The sequence below is a fragment of the Eumetopias jubatus genome, unplaced genomic scaffold, assembly GCF_037043125.1.
Source record: "Eumetopias jubatus isolate StellerSeaLion01/CBP00866 unplaced genomic scaffold, mEumJub1_p1.0 scaffold_9, whole genome shotgun sequence".
In the NCBI taxonomy this organism is placed as follows: domain Eukaryota; kingdom Metazoa; phylum Chordata; class Mammalia; order Carnivora; family Otariidae; genus Eumetopias; species Eumetopias jubatus.
The window spans coordinates 129,044,422-129,067,100 of NW_028274815.1; the positions used below are offsets into that span (position 1 = coordinate 129,044,422).

The window sequence follows — 22,679 nt, forward strand, 5'->3', positions numbered from 1 at the left end:
CAAGCCAACTCTTTCTCCTTGAGACCCAAAGTTAGGGACATCTGTTTGGATAAAGCATCGCCCGACCACGGACTGCTAAGACGTGACCCTGAGTGAAGGCGACATGAGGAATGAGGTCATCTGGGCTGGTGACCTGGTGTCATTGTGTGTGCCTAGGAGTCTGGCAGTGTGTGTGGCTGAAGCAGAAGTCCCTCCATACTGAGCCTCCACAATACAGGGTCGACACTGAGCCACGACTGAGCATGTGACTGGAAGCCCACAAAGGTGGGGTCTTGTATCTGAGGTGAAGGCCGCTTTGGAACACGTGCAGGGATGTAGACAAGGAAAGGCCCTGCGGCAGCAAGCACACGGTGTCCCCGCGCCACAGCGGAACCAACGTCCAACAGCGACACCTCGCGGCAGCACCGAGAACAGTGCTAGCCTGCCGACCCAGCTCTCTGTCTCCACCTGCTGTTTGGAAACAGAATGGACCCCTGTAGAGGAAGAAAACCACCGGGTTCTAGGATAACTCAAGAGGAGAAAGCCTCCAGAAGGGTTCCACGAACTCCCAGGAAATATAAGCTTTTGGATGTTCAAGTTGAAACGTTGTTGGGGAAACAAGAGACATGACCCACGTGAGATAATGGATAAGTAAAAGGGCTTATCGCAGGGCCTGGCACATTGCAAGCGCTCAATAAATGGGAGCTAGTGTAGCGATTGACCCTGATCCAGCGGTTCCCCAGACCCCACTCCAAGCACTAGTCCTCGATGGAGACAGTAGCTCTTAACAGATGTGGGAGCCATGCCCAGAAGACCACATATTGGCTGATAGGAAATTCCCAGGAACTCTTAGGGCAGACACTGGAGGAAAGTGGAGTCCTCCCTGGGTAGGGGGGCAGAATGCAGTGACCTGGGGATTTTTATTGCTAATGGGACCTGATGGTCCCCCTAGAATGCCAGGACCCAGGACACTCGGGCTCAGATATCCTCCTAGAAGCCACCCCACAAAGCCAAGGTCAGACTGGGTGTTGCCTCTCATTGATGTTCACCTCATACTCTGGCCTTCCCTCAACTTTAGCAGCCCTGCAAAACCCAGTCTTCTAGATGCTTTTCCTAACCCCAGGAAGTTACCCTTCCTGGACACAGACCACTAAGAATTACCATCAGACTGTGTGAACTCTAGGAGCAGACCCAGAGTCTTATTTCTTCAGTACGTCAGCTGGAGGAGACTAGGCTGTGGAGTTTGCAGACCTGGGTTCAAATCTCAGGGGTGCCATCTACTAATGGTGGACGGTGGGTAAGTCACTTCACTTCCCTGAGTCTGTTTCCTCAACTGTAAAATAGGGATAAAAGTACCTACACGTCTTGAGGCAATGGCACAGATAGCAAAGTATTTCTATCAAATACCCGGCATATAGTAGGTGTCTTCAAATAGTGATTGGCATCATTCTGCACCCCCTGCATCTAGACGGTGACTAGTGTATAAGTAGGTCCCCTGATATTTACAGACGTACTGATTGCAGAATAAATGTGCTCACATATCCTCTTGCTGATATAATTCCTCCTTATGTTTCAGGACCTGCCTCAATTCCTTGCTGTGTGACCTAGGGCAAGTCACTGCTCTTCTCTGGGTCCCGGTGTCCTCAGCCATAAAGCAGAGCTGTGAGTAGCTTACCCTCCAGCATCGATGGGAAAACTAATGAGATCACAGAATACAGACTCAAAAATATTAACCACCCCACCCACTTCCCTTCCTTTTACACTTGAGGAAACAGAGGCTCAGGGAGGGCAAGGAACTTGCCCAAAGTCACACAGCTAGGAAGTGGTAGGGCTGGGATTTGAATCCAGGTCTGGCTGACCCAAGCCTTCGGTCTCCTCCTACTGAAATCAGACCTGCCTCCAAAAAGGAATAAAGATGAGAGGAACCTTTCTTCAGCCCAATTCTTTTGGGCTGTTTTTTGTTTTGTTTTTGTCTTCTCAAAACAAAATGCCTTTACTGGACCCTGTTGTGGAGACGAGCTCAGGCCACACGGCACCTGGGCGACACAGGCAGAAGCCCGTCAGCCCCTCCCCGGCCACCCTCAGGCACCGTCTCCAGCCACTCACGGTTTCATCTTGGCCTTTTCATCACCGGGGCTGTAATGTGGGAGCTGCACATCGAAAATCCTCTCCATGAGGAAGACAGCATACGTATGGAAGTCCAGCTTGGTGCGAGGCTCCCACACCACCGCGTCATAGGAGTGCGGGTCCAGGAGCACGGTGACATACCTGCCCCCCACCAGCACCTGCGGGAAGTCAGCAGGGATGGAGTGAGGAGAGCTGCTACAAAGGACAGCAGCTCTCAGGGGTCGGGGGCCCACCCTGTGCCAGACACTTAACAGACAATGTTCTCTCAGCCACCCCTCATGATGACCCTACGAGGGAGGGACCATTTATGGCTGCAAACGGAGGCTTAGAGAAGGCACGAGGTCACGCAGCAGAGATGCGGTCACGCAGCAGAGATGCGGCAGAGTGAGGACTGGCATTCGCTTTTCTGTGCCGAAGGTTGTGCTCTCAACCACCTCACTCTTAAGCACCTCCCATTGTTATCCTGGTTACTGCCTTCTCTCCAGCATCCAGGAGAGAGTCTGCCCACAGAAGGCAGCAGGTGGATGTTGTGTGCATCACGGGTGGGTGGATGGATGGACAGATGGACGCTGTTGGGTTAATGCTAGTGGCTGTACCAGCAATACCTGCTTCTGAGGGAGCCTGAGCTCTGAATATAACCTGCTGCCCAAGAAGGAAGGAAGCAGCCGTGGAGAGCCATAAGCCTGCAATTAGCAAAGGAATTTTCCCTCAAATGTCTGTTGCGGGGGGGGTCACACAATCCTAACCACCCACTGCCTTAGCCCCAAAGTGTGATCTGGGAGTCACATTAATCAAACTCTCATAAAATACAGGCTATTAGGTCATGATCTCAGGGTCATGAGATCGAGCCCCTCATCGGGCTCCATGCTGATTCCCTCTCTCCCTCTCCTTCTGCCCCATCCCTACCTTCTAAAATAAATACATCTTTAAAATACAGGCCAATATCCAAGAAAAAAAATGCTACTGAACAGACTGTTGGATGGGTGGGTAAACAGAAGGAAATCATCAGCGAATGTAGGTTGGATGGAAAGATGAATGGACGAGGAGCTAAAGGTTAGTTGGAAACTAAAAGTATGGATGAATGTTGGGTACATGATGGTAGGATGCTCAGTGGGTAAGGGTAAAGGGATTGAAGGATGAATGTTGCATGGGTGGAACTTGAAAGGATACATGGAAGGCGGGTGGTTGTGGTGGTTGTTTGGAAGTTGAAGGGATGGATGGATGGAGATATACATGGATGCATACAGAGTGGACAGATATTGGATACTGAATGGATGGGTAACCGGGTGTTAGGTGCATAGGGGCAGAAGGATGGAAAGATGGGTAGATAAATGGAAGTTGGTAGAAACTGAACATATGGGAGTCCAGTCAGTTAAAAGCCCGACTCTTGATCTCAGCTCAGGTCTAGATCTCACAGTCGTGAGTTCAAGCCCCACACTGGTCTCCACACTGGGTATGGAGCCTAGTTTAAAAAAAAGATATTGAATATATGCGTAAAAACTGGATAGATGTTAGATACATGAATGGAAGGATGCTGGATAAATGTGAGTAGACAAAGGGCTGGATGATGGATAAATGGATGGATGGACAGATGCTGGATAGATATATGGAATGATGGATGAGTGCACAGAGGTTTGATGGAAATGGAATGTATGAATGTGTGTTCAGCGGATATTAGGATGGAAGGATGCTGCTTCCATACTGAGTAGACAGGCAGAAGGATAAATGTCGGATGGACGGATGTTGGGTAGGTGGAAGTTGAATGGATCGATAGCGGTTGGCTGGATGAACATACAGGAACTGGACAGACAAGGATGGATGTTAGTTAAGTGCTGGCTGTAGAGCTGGGTGGAAAAATGGATAGAAAGTTGGCTGGACCCCTGGATGGGTGGGTTAGTGTATAACTAAAAGAAGGATATAGAAGGAATCTGTGAACACCAGGTATGACCAGCCCAGCTGCTCATCCCCTTCCCTCCTTAGAGGCACAGGATGCACTTACAGTAAAGATGTCACCATGCTTCTTTTTCATCCTCGTGAGGAAGCTGGCAGCATCTTTTCCAAACTCCAAGGCATGGCCCAACCAGGGGATACTGCCCAGGTCCAGGGGAGGCTCACCAGGTCGCCTACAGAAGCCACAGTACTCATCACCATTTGATTAAGCAGGGAAGAAGACAAAAAGTATAGGGCATAGGGTGTAATTTTTTTTTTTTAGATTTTATTTATTTATTTGAGAGAGAGAGAGAATGAGAGAGAAAGCACATGAGAGGGGGGAGGGTCAGAGGGAGAAGCAGACTCCCTGCCGAGCAGGGAGCCCGATGCGGGACTCGATCCAGGCACTCCAGGATCATGACCTGAGCCGAAGGCAGTTGCTTAACCAACTGAGCCACCCAGGCGCCCATAGGGTGTAATTTTTAAGTAGGGAGGACAGAGCAGACTTCCCCGAGATATTTGAGAAAGACCTGAAGGTGGTGAGGGAAGGAGCCACGTAGATATCTGGAAGAAGAGCCTTCCAGGCAGAAGGAACAGTGCAAAGGCCCTGAGGCGGCATCATGCCTGGTGTGTTCCTAGAACAATAAGGAGGCCAGTGTGGCTGGACTGGGGGGAGCAAGGAGAAACAGCAGAAGCTGAGGCCAGACTGGTAATGGATGCCAGACCATGCAGGGCCTTGGAGGCAGCTGTGAGGATGTTAGCCTCTCCCCTGAGTAAAGTGGGAGCCAGGGGAGTTTCAAGTAGCACAGGGACATGATTTGACTTAGGTTTTTTTGTGTTGTTTTTTTTTTTTTACAGGATCCTTTTGGCTGCTAAGTAGAAGACGGATTACAGGGGGCCAAGAGCAGAAGCTGGGTGACATGTTAGGGAGTCCAATCGTTTCCTTGTGGGTGGGAGAGCTTTCTAGAACTCAGTAGTACAAGGACACAGAGTTCTCTGCCTGAGCCAGCCTGGACAGGGTCACGCCCACCGGGGAAGGATGAGACTGGGAGAGCACGGTGCAGAGGCCGATGATCGTGGGAGGACTGGCCTCATCACTGAGCCCTGGCTGCCCTTGCCCCACAGTCCTCTGGGGGAGGGGCTGTTAGCTAGGGAGAGCTACCTCACCAACACGAAATGGGCCTCACAAAAGCGCAAGGCTGGTGCTCATGGTGGACCCCATGGAGGTCCTTCAACCCAGCCTAGGACCAGTGTTTTCATCTTAGAATGATCAGAACCACAGGGATGCAGAGAGCTCCCGGTCTGCGGAATGAGCGAGTGAGTCATCACAGCTCTGCCCTGTGGAGTCACTCACGCTCTCAGCGAATATTAACTAGGAAGCAGGCACTGCTCTGTGTGCTGGAGATACAGCAGTGAACAGGGGAGGCGAGGTGCCTGACTTCCCGGGGCTTCCGTGCTCATAAGGGGAGGCAGACAAAACCCCCAAAAAAGCAAAATCATTCCAGGGAGTGGGAAGTGCGATAAAGAAGATAAAGGAGCTACAACTCAACAGTGAAAAGACAAATAACCCAGGGGCCCCTGGGTGGCTCAGTTAAGCATCCCACTCTTGATTTTGGCTCACGTCGTGACCTCAGGGTCATGAGACTGAACCCCACATCAGGCTCCACGCTGGGTGTGGAGCCTGCTTGGGATTCTCTCTCTCCCTCTCCCTCTGCCTCTCCCCCTGCTCACTCTCACTCTCTCTTAAAAAAAAAAAAAGAAAACCCAATTTTAAAATGCACAAAGGATTTGAATGGACAGTCCCCTAAAGAAGAGGTACGGATGGCCAGCAAGCATATGAAAAGATGCTCAACATCATGACGCACTGGGGAAATGCAAATCAAAACCACAGGGTGGTACCACTTCACACCAAGATGGCTAGCATCTAAAAAAAAAAACCTAGGAAAGTAACCATTGGCAAGGATGTGGAGAAACAGAAATCATCCTGTATTTCTGGTGGGAAAGTAAAATGGTGCAGCTGTTTTGGAAACTAGCCTGGCAGTTCCTTGAAAGGTTAAAGAGAGTTACTTCACGACCCAGCAATGCAGCCCAAAGAGCTGAAAACATAAGTTCATGTACAAACCTGTACACTATCGTTCATTGTGGCATCCTTCATAGTGGTCAAAAGATGGAGCCAACCAAGTGTCCATTGACTGACGAATGGACAGACCAAATACGGTATGCCCGAGCCATGGACCGTTCTTCAGCCACAAAGAGGAATGAAGTAATGATTCATGCTACAGTGTGGATAGCCTCAGAACCATCATGCTAAGTAAAAGGAGCCAGACACTGAAGGTCACATATTGTGTGATCTATTTCTATGGAATGTCCAGAAAAGGCACTTCCATAGAGATGGAAAGTAGATTAGTGGTTGCCAGGAGCTGAGGGGAGGGGAGAATGCAGAGTGAGTGCTAACAGGGATGGAATTTCTTTGGGGGATGACAGAAAATATCCTGAAGTTAGGCGGTGGTAATGGTGGCACAAACCTGTGACTATTCTAAAACCCACTGAGCTGGATACTTTAAAAGGGGGAATGTTAGAGTATGCAAACTATAGGTCGGTAAAGAAAAAAGAAGGGTGACAGGACAGAGTGAGGGGGGCTGGTTTAGAGAAGGAGTCCGTGAAGGCCTCCCCATGGAGGAGCCACATGAGCAAAGACCAGCAGGATAAGAAGGGAGTGCAATGGAAGCGGGGGGGGGGGGGGGGGAGGCGGGGGGGGAGAAGAGGATTTCAGGCAGTGGGAACAGCAAGTGCAAAGGCCCTGGGGCAGGAGCATGCCTTCAAGGCTTTCAAGACAGCAGGAGCCAGCACAGCTGGAGTGGAGAGTGTGGGGGTGAGAGGCAAGACATGACCTGTGGCCAGGGTCAGGCTTCCACGCGGGGTGCCAGGGGGAGCCCCTGGAGGGTTGGAAGTGGGAGCTGGGAAGTGATGTAGTTATGCTTTTGAAAAGCCCCAGCAGAGACCACTGTGATCATCCAGGGGAGCAACAATGGAAGTGGACGCTAGCATCCGACCCCCCCACTTCCAGGACAGGGGGCTTTTTCCCCCTAAGACACCTTTGGCGGTATGGGCAGGACTAGAGCTTCCTTTCCTTGCTCTTTGTCCAGGTTGCTGCCAGAACTCCCCAATGAGCCAGGTGTTATTTCTGGCAGCTTTCATCATTCCCCAGAAAAGTCCCAAGGAGGCTCAGACAAAGGCAGGAAGCTGGGAGCCCAGGCGTCTGACTCCTGATGTGGTCGCACTGGCTCTTGGAGGCTGGGCCCTGAACCCAGCTCCAGCCCAGGCCACATTCCAGGGTGACTCAGCCGTCAGCCAGCAGGGATGAAGGAGACTCTATTTTGGGGGCTGCGGTCTCCAGCCTCACCCGCTGACACTCTCACTGTTTTGAGGCACTGCCAGGTCCTGGGGGGGAGGAGGAGGGGAGGGCTGGAGCCTCTCATCCCCAGCTCCTGCCCATACAGCCTGCCCTTCCTGTTTCAGATTCCAGGACACCTTTTCTGATCCGCCCCCCCCACCCCGGAGTTTTCATTCCCATCACATGGGTTCCTCCCCAAACTGCCCACTCCTCACTCACAGACTCCATCGCCAACTTCACCACCTGTCCCGTCTCTCTCCCACTCAATGCTCTGCAAATCGGGGGAGGGAGTTAAGGATGGGTATCACCCACCCCCTTGTGTCCTGAAATAGCACACCTACACGGGATGGAAGTTCCATGAATATAGGCACCTATTGTTGACCCCGACACTTACGACAGTGCCTGGCACGAGTAGGTGTTTAAGAAATACATGTCAGGGGCGCCTGGGTGGCTCAGTTGGTTAAGCGACTGCCTTCAGCTCAGGTCATGATCCTGGAGTCCCGGGATCGAGCCCCGCATCCGGCTCCCTGCTCGGCGGGGAGTCTGCTTCTCCCTCTGACCCTCCGCTCTCTCTCTCTCTCATTCTCTCTCAAATAAATAAAATCTTTAAAAAAATAAAAAAATAAAAAAATAAAATTAATTAAAAAAAAAAAAGAAAGAAATACATGTCAGACGAATGAATCATGTATACAGTTGGTGCTCAAGGAGCAGCACCTGCCCCCCAGAGTTGCTGAGGGTGTTAAGGGACTCTGGATTGCCCAGGACAGAGGCTGCATCATCCAGCTGTGCAGTCCTGGTGGACTGCCTCTCTATCCAGTAGTTTTACCTCAATTCAGAGCCTTGGGTTCTCGAGGATTTCATGGGGGGACAACAGGGGGGCTTGTTTCAGCAACCTGAGCTTCCATTTAAAGTGCCAGACCCATCCTTTCCCAGGGCTCACCCACAAACTGTCTGCCATTAACACTCTGTCTTCCCACCCCCTGCCCCTCGCCTCCCACTGCGTAGAGAAATCATGTGGCCATTTTGCTCTGGTTTTTGTTTTCCTGTTTTTGTAACCGACACCAAAGGTTCAGAGAATTCTCAACATAATGAAGAACAGTCAGAGCAAGGACAGTAGATAGAACACAGGCACATCAGGGAGGCAACAAGGAGCGGTGGGGACTGTGGCCAGGCTGAGAGAGGGCTCTTCTACTGAGTCCCCCGCAGGTGCTGCTCCACTGTCCCATTTTTCATGAGAAGCCGGAAATGTGGAGTTTTATGTGTGGAAACCCCCCCCCCCCAATTTTCTCCTCTTGCTCCGTGTGGCACACAGCAGCCCTTCATTTGTGTTGAATCCAGCCGTGGACCACCATTTGGCAGTGCATGTTGGAATGAAATAGATCTAATTGTGCCTGGAAATTTTGTATCCCTCAAGGGCCCAGGTCAGCCCCTGGGCCACCAGGAACCTTCACCTGGTGCCACAGTGGCCCCTGGTGCTCCGGAACAGGGGCCTGCCACCTGGAGACCTCTTCCAAATGCTCCTAGAGTAGCAGACACACAAGCCCAAAAGAGGAAGAGAGATGTCCTCTACCCACATCTCGGGAGACCAGCTTCATGAGCCATCTCGGCATACACATGCAGAAACCAAGGCCCGAAAGGAAAGCAGGAAGAATGTTTCTGACACCCACATACAGGTCATGAGCCCCAGTGGCCACAGAAATCAGACTCCTAATTCCCAACCCAAGGCCTCCTGATTCTGGCTCACAACCTCTCCCAGAAGACAGTCACAGTTACCAAGCTGGGTTTAAAAATCCTTGCTGTAACTGCAGAAATCTGGACTGGAGACTAGATGATATTAAGAAATTTTAGGACGCCTGAGTGGCTCAGTCGTTAAGCGTCTGCCTTCGGCTCGGGTCATGATCCCAGGGATCATGCCCTGCATCAGGCTCCCTGCTCAGCAGGAAGCCTGCTTCTCCCCCTCCCACTCCCCCTGCTTGTGTTCCCTCTCTCGCTGTCTCTGTCAAACAAATAAATAAAATCTTAAAAAAAAAATTTTTATATTCTCAGGCAGAATAATAGAATCATGGTTGTTTTTGACATGCATTCTTGAAATATTTCCTGCAGAGATATCGTAACATGTGTAATTTTTTGTAAAAATGCTGTCAACTCAAAAGGGGATCCATACATGGGGGTTCTTACACTATTCTTATTTTTCTGCATAGTTGAAATTTTTCATAATTACAAATTTTAACAAAAAAAGCTAGAGGTAAAGACAGCTGCCAATTGACTGAAGTAGCTTTTTCTTTTTGCTTTTTACTGAGAAAAGCATGAATTTTGGAACTGGCTAGATGTGGAATATAATTTCTGGTGTGGCCCTGAGGAGGTCACCTAGCCCTTGTAGGTCTCAGCTGTAAAACGGAGTGATGAACAGTACCTCAAGGGTCAGTGAGCAGAAGGGAAGGTGCGGGGCCTTCCTTGTTTGACTCAGACTGGCTCACTGTCTACACAGCATCAGCATCCTCCACCTCTTTTCAAACACTTGATTATTTGTCCTTCCTTAGGAACTTTCTGGTTACAGCCACATCTTACTACCTTAACATCATGGGGTTCTAAGACTTTTGAGTGTTCAGATTACAAATAAACTGTGTGGGAAGCAAGGAAGTTCGTTTTTCCTGGGAATTAAAAATTCTTACAGCCCAGATCTGTAATCCAGGCAGACCCTGGACAAGTTGCTTAGCCTCTCTGAGCCTCAGTTTCCTCCGCCGTAAAATGGAAGGAACAAGAGTTCCCCCTGCTGAGTTGGGAGGAGAAAATGAGATTGGCGCCCAAATTGGGGTCCCCATGGGATCTCCCCAGGGCCCACCCAGCTGCCCCTGAGCTGTCAGTGACCCCTATACCCACACTTCTCCCCAGTACCCACTTGCTGACCCTCCTAAGCCACCAGGTACAAAAATCAAAAACTCACCCTCAAAGATAAATTCACTCTCCGGGTTATAGCAAGAATTTGCCATATGTTTAACTGGCATTTTTTTCTAACCCCGCAATTCCACTCTCTCCTATTCCCATCATCATCCCCATTCTAAAGAATGGGAAACTAAGGCAGAGAGAGGTTGCTCAGGTTGTTCTTATTCCTAGAAGCTGAGAATTTCCATATGCTGAGCAACCAGGGACCCTGCCTCCCAGAATCCATGTAGTTCATGGCTGCCCAATCTACCCCGGAGTAAAGCACAGAGCAGCAGGTCTCATAGGAAGACCATAGCACTTTGTCCGAAACGGCAAAACCGCTGGAGACAACCTAAGAGTCCATCAATTGGGACAGGAATAAAAAGGAAAAAAAGAAACCTTCCATTTATTCATTCTACAGAATACTACACAGACGATCAAAAGAATGAATCAGATCCCCATATAGCAACATGGACGGTAATCAAAACTAAAATCTGGAGTGAAAAAAGCAAATGTACAATCTGAAAACATCTCCAGACTGAGTTTCCAAAAAGCCTGACCACATCCGAAGAATAATTCATTTCTCATAGAAAAACTTATGTGTGCCTTTTTCTTTTTCTTTTTTTTTTTTTCAGGCAAATGAATGAATACATAGTTTTAAATCTAACCTGAAAAGGTGTCCAGAGGTTGAAGAAAAATATCATGAGCTTATTTGGAAATTTAACATATATTGTTTAAAAATAAAAAGTTCCCAGAAATGTCCTGGAATTTTTAGACACTCTCCTTTCATACCCTGTATTATCTACAGCCTCATGGAGGAGGTGTGATAACTAAAGGCAGTGTGGTACCCTGAATTGGATCCTGGAGGACATGATGGAAAAACTGATGAAGTTCAAATTAAATCTGGAGTTTGGATGATCGTAACAGACCAGCGTTGGTTTTTAGTTTTGACGAACCTACCACACTAGTGTAAAGTGTTAACAACGGCAGAAACTGGATGAGGGGTATTTGGGAACTCTCTGTACAACCTCTGCAACTTTCCGGTAAATATAAAACCAGTCTAAAATAAAAAGTGTACTTTTTAAAAAATCTGGAAGTTTCCCCGCCAGGCTTGCTCTCAGGCAGCCCTATGAGGGAGCCTTGATCAACAAAAGAAGTTTGGAATTGCAGGAAGGGAAGGGAAGGGCTTCAGTCTTATCTATAACAGCACAAATATTTAAGTCAAACGTACTCAGCTATTCCATGTGCGATTCAAATTAATATTTTAAATATTTTATAAAAAGAAAGACCTACTGCCATGTCCCTGATTTGAGATATATGAGATTTACATCTCCTAAATAGTAGAGCAGGACAACCTTTGGGACGAGGAAGTTGAGAAGTTTGGCCCCGGTTCTGCCCTGCCAGGCTGTGGGATCTCAGGGGAGGGGAGACCCCGTTCTGGATCCGAGCCTACCGAGCTCCCTCGTCCTGGAAGGGGGATCCCATGGAAAGTGGTTCCAGGGCGGATAAGAGAGCATCCTTCAGGGCCTCTGCCTTCCCCAGCCTCAACTCGCGCATCTCTGCAATGGGGCGAAGAGCGAGGTTACCCCCCCCACCCCATCCCCCCGCCCAGGAGCCGACAGAGGCTGGGGATTGGCTCGAGTAGTGCTGGATCCAGGCAGAGGCTGAAGAGCAGGAGGGGGCTTCTCGCACCCGCAGCCGCTCCCGAGCCTGTCCACGCACCCACTCCCCACCCGGAGACCCCGGGCTCTCTCCCCAGAAAGCCCTTCGCAAGTGCCGGCCGAGCGCTGTGCACCGAGAGCCATCGGCCGGGTCCCCCACCCCGTCGCCCCACTTCCCGCGTCTCGTCCCCACTTGGACCCTCCCGCGGCGGCGGTCCAGCCGGGTGCACTCCCCAAGGTGGGGCGGCGGAATTGGCCCCGAACCCCTTCGCCCCGACGGGCGCCGCCGGGGCCGGCGCGGCTCGGGACCCCCGCAGGCGGCCCTTTGTGCGGGCGGCGGGGCGGGCGGGGGCACTCACCGCGTGCGCCGGCGGCTCAGCAGCAGCAGCAGCAGCAGCGCGCCCAGGAGCCCGAGGAGCAGGGCCCAGGACATGGCCGGGCCGCGCGCGGACGAGGCTGCGGCGGCGGGCTGGCTCCGGGGCGCCCAGGTGCCTCTCGGCCCGGCGACCCTCGCTCCCCGCTGGCCGGCCGCTGTGGGGCGGGGGCGGGGGCGGGCCCGCAGACAGCTCCGGGGTCCCGGGGAGGGGCGGGGCGCCCTCAGGGAGCCCCTCCCCCAGCTCGGCGGCGCGGCCCCCTCCCGGGGCCAGGAAAGGGGGTGGAAAATGCAGGCTGGAGCGGAGGGGTGGACGAGGTGGGACGGGAGGGGTGATGCTGGGAAGGGGAGGGGGGTGCTGAGCGGGAGGGGCTATTTGGAGGAGGGAAGGAGGGGAGGGGGAAGAGGAGGAGGAGACGGACTATGGGGAAACCCAGGGGTGATGGGGATAGGGAAGGGGGTACGCGGATGGGAGGGTGATGTGGGGACACGGTGGGTGGGGGGATGTGGTGGGAGGGGTGGGGGAGGCCCACATTCTACCTACAGTCTCCTCATCGCCCCCCCCCCCCGCCCCGCCCCGGACCTGGAGTTCTCTATCCTGTTTGGGCTAGGTGGGGTTGGCTGGATTACACAGCACCGTGTAGTCCCTTCAATAACTACAGTGAATGGGGCTGCCGGAGCAGCTCCGCGTTTAGCTGAGTCACCAAGTCCTCCACTGCTGTTAGAGACTGAGTGCAAAGCACCCAGACCCGTACTCGAACACGGTAGGGACTCAGAATGTGGTGGCCATCGCCACGATTACCTGATGCCTAGGGTGGGTACCAGCCTCCAGGTCTTGTGACTCTGTAAGAGACCACCCCTGGGTGCTCGGAGGAACCCAAGCTCGCCACTGACTCCTCCACCCATTTACACCCTCTCTGAGGCCAGTTCCTTCTCTGGGAACAGACAGGTCAAAGTCGTTGTGAGAAATTAATGAGAGCTCGTCAGTGAAAAGAGGTTGCAAACTACTGTGCTTGGCACAGGTGAGTGCTGTGAGTCAGTGGGTGGAGGTCTGATTCTAATCTGGTGTCTGTTTCTTACTGCTTGGGTGCCTTTTTTCTTTTTTTAAGATTTATTTATTTATTCGAGGGTAGGGGGTGGGCAGAGGGAGAGGGAGAATCCCAGGCAGACTCCCTGTTGAATGTGATCTCTTGACATTCAAGAGGGGTTTGATCTCACCACCGAGGAGATCATGACTGACGAGTTCATGGCCTGAGATGAAACCAAGAGCCAGAGGTTTAATGGAGTCTTAGGCTTATCGGACTGAGCCCCCCCACGCACTCCTGCTGGGTGCCTTTAGGCAGGTCTCCTTTCTGTCTTCGGTAGCCCCCGTGGAGGAGTTGTTAGTCCTCCTTGGTCTCCTTCCTGGCTTCAGCCCCCTCCTTCCAAAAACGGATCCTGGTAGATCCAAGTCAGATCCTGTAACTGAATCCTGCTCAGAATTCTCCGTGGCTCCACCTCACTCAGGGCACAGCTCCAAGTCCTTACAAGGTCCTGTAAGGACGAGCATGATCTGCCCCCTCCCACTTTTACCTCCCTAACCTCATGGCCCCCCACTCTCTGCCTCCCCAACTCTGCTGTGGCCACACTCATCTCTTGTCCTTCCCCAAATGTGCCAAACTCACTTCTACCTCAGGGCCTTTGCACTTGATATTCCCTCTTGTCTAGAACGATCTCTCAGAGACTTGCATAGCTGGCTCTTTCCATCACATCCCTCATCCCTCTGTCTCTGTTCGACCATCACCTCCTCCAAGAAGCCCTCCCTGAGCACCTGGTCTAAAGTGGTCACGCCATCATTCTCTATTGCTTTAACCTGTTTGGGTTTTTTTCTTGACAGTACTTAACATTCCTGCTGTGATGTTAAAGATTCATTTATTTGCCTGTTTAATGTTCGCTGTCAGGGCAGCTGGATGACCCTCATGTGCCCTTCTGAATCCATGTGTCCCCGGATTCAGAACACCAAGAGGCAAAAGGAGTTTCCTGAACCTCTTGTTTATTTATCCAGCTTATCGGCCTACAAAGCCAACAATCCCAAAAAGGCCACAGAACAGGCCTGTAGGGTTTTCTCCAAATTTGGGGAGCATGATGGAGCGGCCTTCTGGCAGTGGGGTTCACAGCCCAGCTTGGCCAATGCTAAGCTGTGTGACTCTGGGCAGTCTGTTCCATCTCCCTGAGCCACGGTGCCTCGTCAGCGGGGTTGAGTAAATGACCTAATCCGAGGGACATGCCTTGGATGCCGGAAACACAGAGGAGTGTTAGTGAAAGTGAACTGCTGTCAGCACTATTCCAGTTCAGCCTCTCACCATATATGTGATCAGGGCTAGGTCTCAGTTTTGTCATCTGAAAAATGGGAAGAATAGTTCCTTCCTCACAGGTTTGTTGTGAGGACTGGATTAAATGATGAGAGAATGAAATCACCCAGCATGGGGCCTGGTATACAGTAGGTGCTCAATAAATGTTAACTCTTCCACTGCACATCCCAGGCTTGAGTGTAAACCAGCAGCTCCCCAATCCAAATCACTCCCAAATAGCATGTCTCTCCTCCTGCTCAATCTAGGGACAACCCCGCCCCACAAGGAAGGAGACCAGTTGCTCCCACATCAAGAAGAGATGTGTTGGGGCCTCTACCCTTGTTAATGGAACCTGATTTTGTTCAGGAATGGGGCACCTGTTTAGGAAGTTGGCCCCGCCTTCTTCCCATTGGTCTGAGCCAACCAGGGATATCCCTCTTTGCTAGGGATTAGTCTGGGAGAGGCCACGTGGGTGCCTTCTGGACCTCTGCTGGGGGCCTCTGGGAGATTTTTTCCCCTCCCTATTTGCCTCCTCTTCTCTGGGGGCCATTGTGTGAGGACGTGATGGTGGGGTGTCATGAGGGGAGGCCAGGAAAATTGCAGAGCCCCAAACCCGAGCTAAGGAATAACCATCCCAGGAACCCCCTGTCTTCAGGCTTTTGTTTAAGAATTAATCAAATGTCTGTGTTGCCGAAGACACCATGAGTCAGAGTTTCTCTTACGTGGAGCCAAAAACATTTCTAGCTAAGACAACTAAGTCATGGCTATAGTGAGGACCCCGTGAGGTGAATGCATCCAAAGCGCCTCTCACGGTACCCCCCCACATGAACTTTCAAAAGTGTCACTTCATCTTATCATTCTCACTTGTATTACAGATCAGGCTTGTTAACCTGGTTAAGCTATACTAGGGTATCCTTTCCATAGGGGGCGTAACTCTCCAGCTATGGCGTCTTGCAGAACAGCCAGGCTCCTGCAAGAAGCAGAGATTCCAAACTCCCCTGACCCATGAGGCCTGACAGGGCCCTGCTGAGGGCTGGTATGTCCTCAAGACTGAAGATGAGGGAAAACTTCCTCAAGGGCCACCCCTCCAGCCTGTGGCAGAAGAGCTGGGACAAACAAGGCTTGAGAGCTAAGTTCAAATCCCATCATGGCCACTCGCTTGCTGCAGGACCCTAAGCAAATCACTTCATCTTGCTGAGCCTCAACTACTTCATCTGTATATTGGGCACGTTGCTGGTAGTGGTGATGGCAGGGAGTTACCCAGCACGGTTCCAACCCTGGCATCCAAACCTTCATCTGGGAAGTGAAGCCCACATGTCAGGTGGAGTCTCAGGAAATTCCTTCTTCCCTCCAGCTCTCCCAGGGGCTGTCACTCAGTGACAAGCATCTACACATTCCCCTGTAGGAGTCCTGTTTCGTCCAGATGTCCACTGTCTAGTAGAGACAAGACATCTGGGCAACTCTCTGATCCCGCCCGACCTCTGCTCTCTTAGCTGGCTGCAATAGGGTCATGAGGACAATGTCAAGACCCAAGTCCAGAAAATGGAGGACTCTGCTGGGAAAGGATGGCTTTCCTCCCACACCCCTGCTTTTTTCCAGGGACCAGATCCTGTTCATAGCTGCATCCCAAAGACCACAAACACATTACGTTTGGAAAGGAAAATATTTGGTGTGTTGCCTTTTTTTTTTTTAAGATTGATTTATTTATTTGAGAGAGAGAGCATGAGAGGGGGCAGGGTCAGAGGGAGAAGCAGACTCCCTGCTGAGCAGCGAGCCTGATGCGGGACTCGATCCTGGGACTCGATCCTGGGACTCGATCCTGGGACTCCAGGATCATGACCTGAACCGAAGGCAGTCGCTTAACCAACTGAGCCACCCAGGCGCCCCAGTGTGTTGCCTTCTTCAAAGCTAAAATCTAGCCTCATCAGAGAAGGCCAGTTTTAAATATTTTTGTAATTATGGCTCTAACTTTAGTTGGTAATTTAGGCCATTCAAAATACTTTTTCATATTAACTTGTCTAATCCCCCACAAGACCCTGTAAATACCGTTCATATTCCCAGTTTGCAAATGGTGAAACCAAGGCCCCGAGAGACTCAGTAATTTACCCAAGGTCACACAGCACTTCTTTTGCTAGGCTATAGCATGGGGATTTGATGCCTTCTTAGGACAGGCTAATTTCCCCATGTGGTGTGAACACACGCTGGGCTTTGCTACCTCCACAACTTCATTCATGCAGTTTACCTGCCTGGAAGCCCTCTCTCCTTCTTTTAGTTTATCCAAATCTGTTATGGGAAGGGGTGATAGTCCAGGTCCTCTGAGACAGCCAATATGGAATGAAATATCCAAGAAAATGCTGGGGTGGGGGAGAGGTGGTGAGGAGGAGCCAGAGGAGGCCGGGAGGGAGGGAGGAAGGAAGATTCGGTGGTTGTAGACTGCAGTGCCATTCTAAGAAAGTTCCATAAGGCTGACAAAAAGTCCTTGTGCTTCCAGAGGAGCCCTGTGTCTCCTGGGAATAGGCCTACCTCCCTGCATCCCTCAGTGATGACCTGGGAGCAGCCCCCGGGAAGTGCGGTCTGGGCTCAACTGTTAGGATGAATCCACGGTCCATCCGTCAATTAGGCTCCACACAGGAGACCTGACAGGTGCATTTCATGGCTGCTGAGGTAAGGAAGTACATCTGCCATCTAAAACAAGAACGAAAATAATAATAATAATAATAAGCTGACTATATACGCTTCTATAGGCATGAGTCATATCAGTGCAAGAATACATTCGTCCATTTATAGACACTGGGCCAGGTTGAGAGGCCGGGGGGCAGGGGTAAAGAGAGACCCAAGCTGCAAAGTTTCTACTGTTTTCATGCTGCTAAAGAGAGGGTGGCAAAATCAAGTCTGTAAACAAGTCTGGTAAATGAATGAGGTGTGCTTGTCGTATCAGAGAGGTGATAGGGAGGGGTGGAGACGGGAAACTGGAGAGCCCTGCCCCATCCAAAAGGAGGATGGCTCTGCTCAGTTAAGCCAACTATGGCCATGTAGAACTATGTGCCCAGTGTGGCCAGGTCTTCTGATTCAAGAGAAGCCAGAAATAATAGCTCACATTATTTTAAACCACCACGGAGGCCAACAAAACACATCTGCCACCTGAGTTTGGCCCTGGAGTTTAACTGTGCCAAAGGCCAATGGCTAAGCCCTTTGGGGTATGCAAAATAGATCTGGAGAATCAAAGAAGGATAGTGGAATTTTAGAGGAGAGCGAGGATGTGAAGGCCAGGCTGACATGAGGGCAGGTTGGGGGCCTCTGCAGAAAATCTGCCAAGTGATATTCCCTGTGGAACTAGGAGTGGCCACACACCACTGCAATTGGAGGTATGTAATACTGAGTATTTATTCATTTGCTGTGTTGGGCTAAGGAATAACAACACACACATTCACACACACACACACACACACACACACACACACGCACACACTCACGTGTCACCCCTAGTTGCCCGGAAATGTTCAGGAATAATCTACTACACATATAAGGTGACCCGACTCATCCTGGTTTGTCCAGACTTTCCCAGTTTTCGTTCTGAAAGCACCACATCCCACGAAATCACTCAGTCCTGGACAACCAAGAAGGTGGGTCACACCATCAATACACATGTGCGGTGTGTAAGTGGGTGAGACCGGCAGAGATTGGTTCAGAGCTGTGGCAGCCATCTTGGACCCTGAAGAGAGTCATGGCAAAGCCCCACAGCTAGGTTACCACCCTGGAACTGTCCTGTGGTAGATTAGACCATGGTGTCCAGTTCTTACATTTTCCCTCTATTGGAATTAGACATTCACAGCCTTTACCATATGCCTGCAGTGCCTCCCACTGTGGGCAGAGAATATCTCCCTGACCAGTGATGCTGGACTCGGGCGTGTGACATGGTCTTACCAGTGGGAGGTAGAGAAGTGATGGCGTGCCAGTTCTGAGTACAGATTTCAAGAGGAATTGTATATTTCCATTGACCTTCTTGGTTTCTGCCATCAGTCACGACACACAGAGAAACCTGAACTCAACCTGACGCCTGAAGCAGAGATTTCTCAGCAGACCTATGAGTAAGAAAAAAATGAAGATTTGTTATTCTAAATCATGGACATTCTGAGGTTTTTGTTACCAGCAAAAACTGACCAATGCATACCTTATCTCTGAACTTTTCTGTGCCATTTTGGCTAGATGTCATTTATATCAGTTATGTACAGAAGAGGCTGCTTTTTATGCTTGAAATCTTGGTTCTCTCATCTGTACAAGGGGATAATGACAGGGCCTCCTTCCCGGGGTGGATGGAAGGATTCAAGAAGATCGTGTGTCTAGCACATACAGTAAGCACTTAATAAAAGGGACATAGCGTAATTCTTTCGGCACACACTTGCCGAGTATTTCTTTGCCAGCACTGTGTAAGCCTCTTTATCGAGAATTTTAGAGGAAGTAGGAAAGAAGGCAAACCTTCCGTATTTGGTCATTTTCGTACAGGAGTAGAAAAAACATGTCCGGAATGGAGGCAGAGGAGGGCTGGAGCAAATGACCTGTTTTCTGACATCTAGGCCTTGCTGCTGATTGTCTCTATGATGGGGGCACATCCCTGGGTTAGGAGATTGGAAGTTCTCTGATGAACAAGGTTTTCCGCTGCCGTGAAGCTATCCTCCACCATCCTCCCCCAGGAGAACCAGGATTATGCAGGGAATGTAGTCGGCAAAGAGCCCAGAGGCTGGGGGCCGCTATCCGGACCAAGCAGGCTGAGCTGGGCAGCCTTCTGTGCAGCTTTCTCAGGCTCCTTCCCAGGCTGGGATATGGTCAAGAGGGGTCTCGTCCTGCTCCCCGCGCTATCTTCCAGAGGGGAAGGGTGCTGGAGGAGAGGGGCTACCGCGAGCCTCCCCTCCTTTGATTTTCCCCTGGACGGGGGTACAGGCGGCCCCATGGCTCCCAACCAGCTGCCTTGGCACTTCGGAGTGGAAAAACTGATACCACCAGAACTCAATCTCCTCCGCTCTGCGCTGTCCCGCCTGAGCATGAGTCTGATGCGGAGGACAAAGAGAGAACAGACCCATGTGGATCCAATCTGCAGACAGACTCCACAGGCTGCCACCCTGCCACCCTGCGGCACCCTGAGAGCCTTCCAGAACCTCTGCTTTCTCATGGAGAAACATGGGGACAGAAATCATTGCTGTTTGGTTATGTCTCAGAGTAGCTGAAGAGGACCCAGCGAGAAAATGGGGGTGGGAAAAGTGGCCGCATACGGCAACATTTTCCCCTTCTCCTTCTTGAACTTATACCAAAGCATCAAGGAGACTTAAAAAAAAAAAAGCCTCACAAACTCCATTTTTAGCAAAACCAGGAGAAGGATATAATCCATAAACTTCATAGTGTATGTGAAGTTTTCCAAAAGCAGCTTTAAAATAGGGCAGAAGCCACGCACAATGTAGTGAGTGGGCTCAGGGGTGCAAATCTCAGAAAGCAAGAGCAAAAATACTTTGTGGGGATGAGCACTTGCCCCGAGGTAGAAAGCTATCCTCCTTACTTATAAAAATGAGTGTAGGACCCGGGGTGAGTCGTGTTGTCAGCAGAAGCCCTCTTGGATCTGGTCTGGTTCAGAAAAACAGAGTAGAGCAGAGAATTACAGAGAGAAGACATTTACAGGAAGTAGTCTGTCTCTCTGGTGGTAGAGGGGAGAACCGTTCAGTTAGGAAGCCCGGCAACTGTCCTTCTTCCCCACACCCACGGGAACAATCAGCAAATAGGGGACCCAGGAAAAGCAAGCCCTTCCAATATTAAAAAATAAATGCAGAAGCCTCGATACAAAGATATTGTAATAAACCCTGCAGAAAAGAGCATAAACTCTACCAACAGATGGAAAAGGTTAACACAGAGAGGATGAAAATTGCATCCAAATAATTTTGGCATGAATAAAAACTGACTGAGCAGGGGCCTGGGTGGCTCAGTCGGTTAAGTGGCTGCCGTCAACTCAGGTCATGATCCCAGGGTCCTGGGATGGAGCCCCACATGGGGCTCCCTGCTCAGCGGGGAGCCTGCTTCTCCCTCTGCCTCTGCTGCTCCCCCTACTTATATGCTCCCTCTCCTTTCTCTTAAAAAAAAAAAGTAAATGATAAAAATTCTTTTTTAAAAAAAGATTTTATTTATTTGACAGAGAGAGCACAAGCAGAGGGAGAGAGAGGGAGAAGCAGGTTCCCTGCTGAGCAAGGAGCCCGATGTGGGACTTGATCCCAGGACCCTGGGATCATGACCTGGGCTGAAGGCAGCTGCTTAACCGACAGCCACCCAGGCATCCCAGTAAATGATAAAAATTCTTGACTAAAATCAGGGAATGGAGGGAAAAGCAGGAAGGAAGGAGAAAATGCAATTTTATAAAAGGGAACTAATAGATGCTGTCTAAAGAAATAAGAGACTATGGATATCATATGTTATATGCACAAAGGAGCCATAGGAAAAGACTCCAAACTTCACTAAATATTGGAAGAAGTGCCTGTAAAAAAAACAAAACAAATTTTGAAGAAGCAGACTTCACAGTGGAAGACTTTTAACTCCCTCCCCACAAAACTCCCAAAATGACAGAATTAAGGGGCAGCCGCTGGCTCTGTCAGTGGAGCACGTGACTCTGGATCTCCAGGATGTGAATTCAAACCCCATGCTGGGCATAGAGATTACTTAAAAAATGAGATAAATAAAATAAAATGTTTTACGAAAAGGAATTACAGAAGAAAACAAACTGAAGGAAAGCAAAAGTTATTAATATGGATACAGCAGGAATCAATCTTTATCACGTTAAAGAGTAAATATCTATTTCTGTTTTAATGAGTAGCCATGTAAAACAGAGCGGAGAAAAGAAGACTAATAAATAAGTCCCCAAAGCTGGTTCTTTTGATGATGGCAGAGAGGGGGCATCAACAGTGAAACAGATAAACCACGAGTTAACACAATCCAGAAAAAACGGAGACAATGCAAGTGAGTATAATAAGAAAGCATAAGGAGAAAATTAAAAGGATCGCAAGGTTCTACTTTGTTCACCTCTCTGTAATGAAAATTGAAAATCTGGATGAAAAGAAGAATTCTCCAGCAAAATATAATTTACCATATTTGGCTTCAGAACAGAAGATAAAACAGGCTGATTCTCATAGAAAGGCTGCTCTCAGGAACACACAGACCACGTGAAGATCTCGTTAAAATTGAGATTCTGGTTCTGGGGTTTTGCCCGAGACCCTCAATTCTGTAAAGCATCTCCCAGATGCTGTTGCTATGTCTGGATGAGGGTAAAGGTCATGGGAGAAATAGAGAAGGCTGTCGAAGTTCTGCACCCCCATCAACACAAAAACCTAACTTAGGTAGCCTCACAGGGAAATCCTCTGAAACTTTTAAAGAGTAAACCATTCTAAGGTGTTTAATTTGTTTCAGAGCATAGGCAAAGAAAAAAACTTTGAAACTATTTTTACAAAGCAAGTGTGAGGTTGACATTGAAGCTTTGGCTGGCACAAAGAAAGTAACAACTTTCACTTGTAACTGCCCATGCAAAAATTCTCAATAACATGTTAGCAAACAGAACTGGAAGCCCAATAAAAGAATAACACACACGTGACACCTGGCTGGCTCAGTCAGTAGAACATGCACTCTTGATCTCAAGGTTGTGAGTTCAAGCCCCACGTGGGGCGCAGAGATTACTTAAAAAATAAAATCTAGGGGGGAAAAAGAATAACACATCATAAAAAGTGGGTTTTATTCTAAGAATGCAAAGCTAGTTTAATATTGGGAAATCTGTTAATGTAATTTTTTTAAAGATTTATTTATTTATGAGGGAAAGAGAGAGAGAGCGCTCATGGGCAGGGGAGGGGCAGAGGAAAAGGGAGAGAGAAAATTCTCAAGCAGAGCGGGACACGGGGCTGGATCCCAGGACCCTAAGTTCATGACCTGAGCCAAAATCAAGA

The 22,679-nt window shown here is 49.8% G+C and overlaps 1 protein-coding gene across 1 annotated transcript in view; it reads right to left on the reverse strand.

Moving 5' to 3' along the window:
• Positions 1–12,445, reverse strand: part of PTGIS (prostaglandin I2 synthase) — a 37,882-nt gene extending 25,437 nt beyond the window's left edge. The window contains exons 1-3 of the mRNA XM_028125249.2: positions 12,372–12,445; positions 4,106–4,229; positions 2,086–2,264 (exon numbers count right to left, since the gene is read on the reverse strand). Coding sequence (XP_027981050.1) covers positions 2,086–2,264; positions 4,106–4,229; positions 12,372–12,445 — 377 coding nt within the window. The remainder of the gene's footprint in view (positions 1–2,085; positions 2,265–4,105; positions 4,230–12,371) is intronic.
• Positions 12,446–22,679: the final 10,234 nt, after the last annotated feature.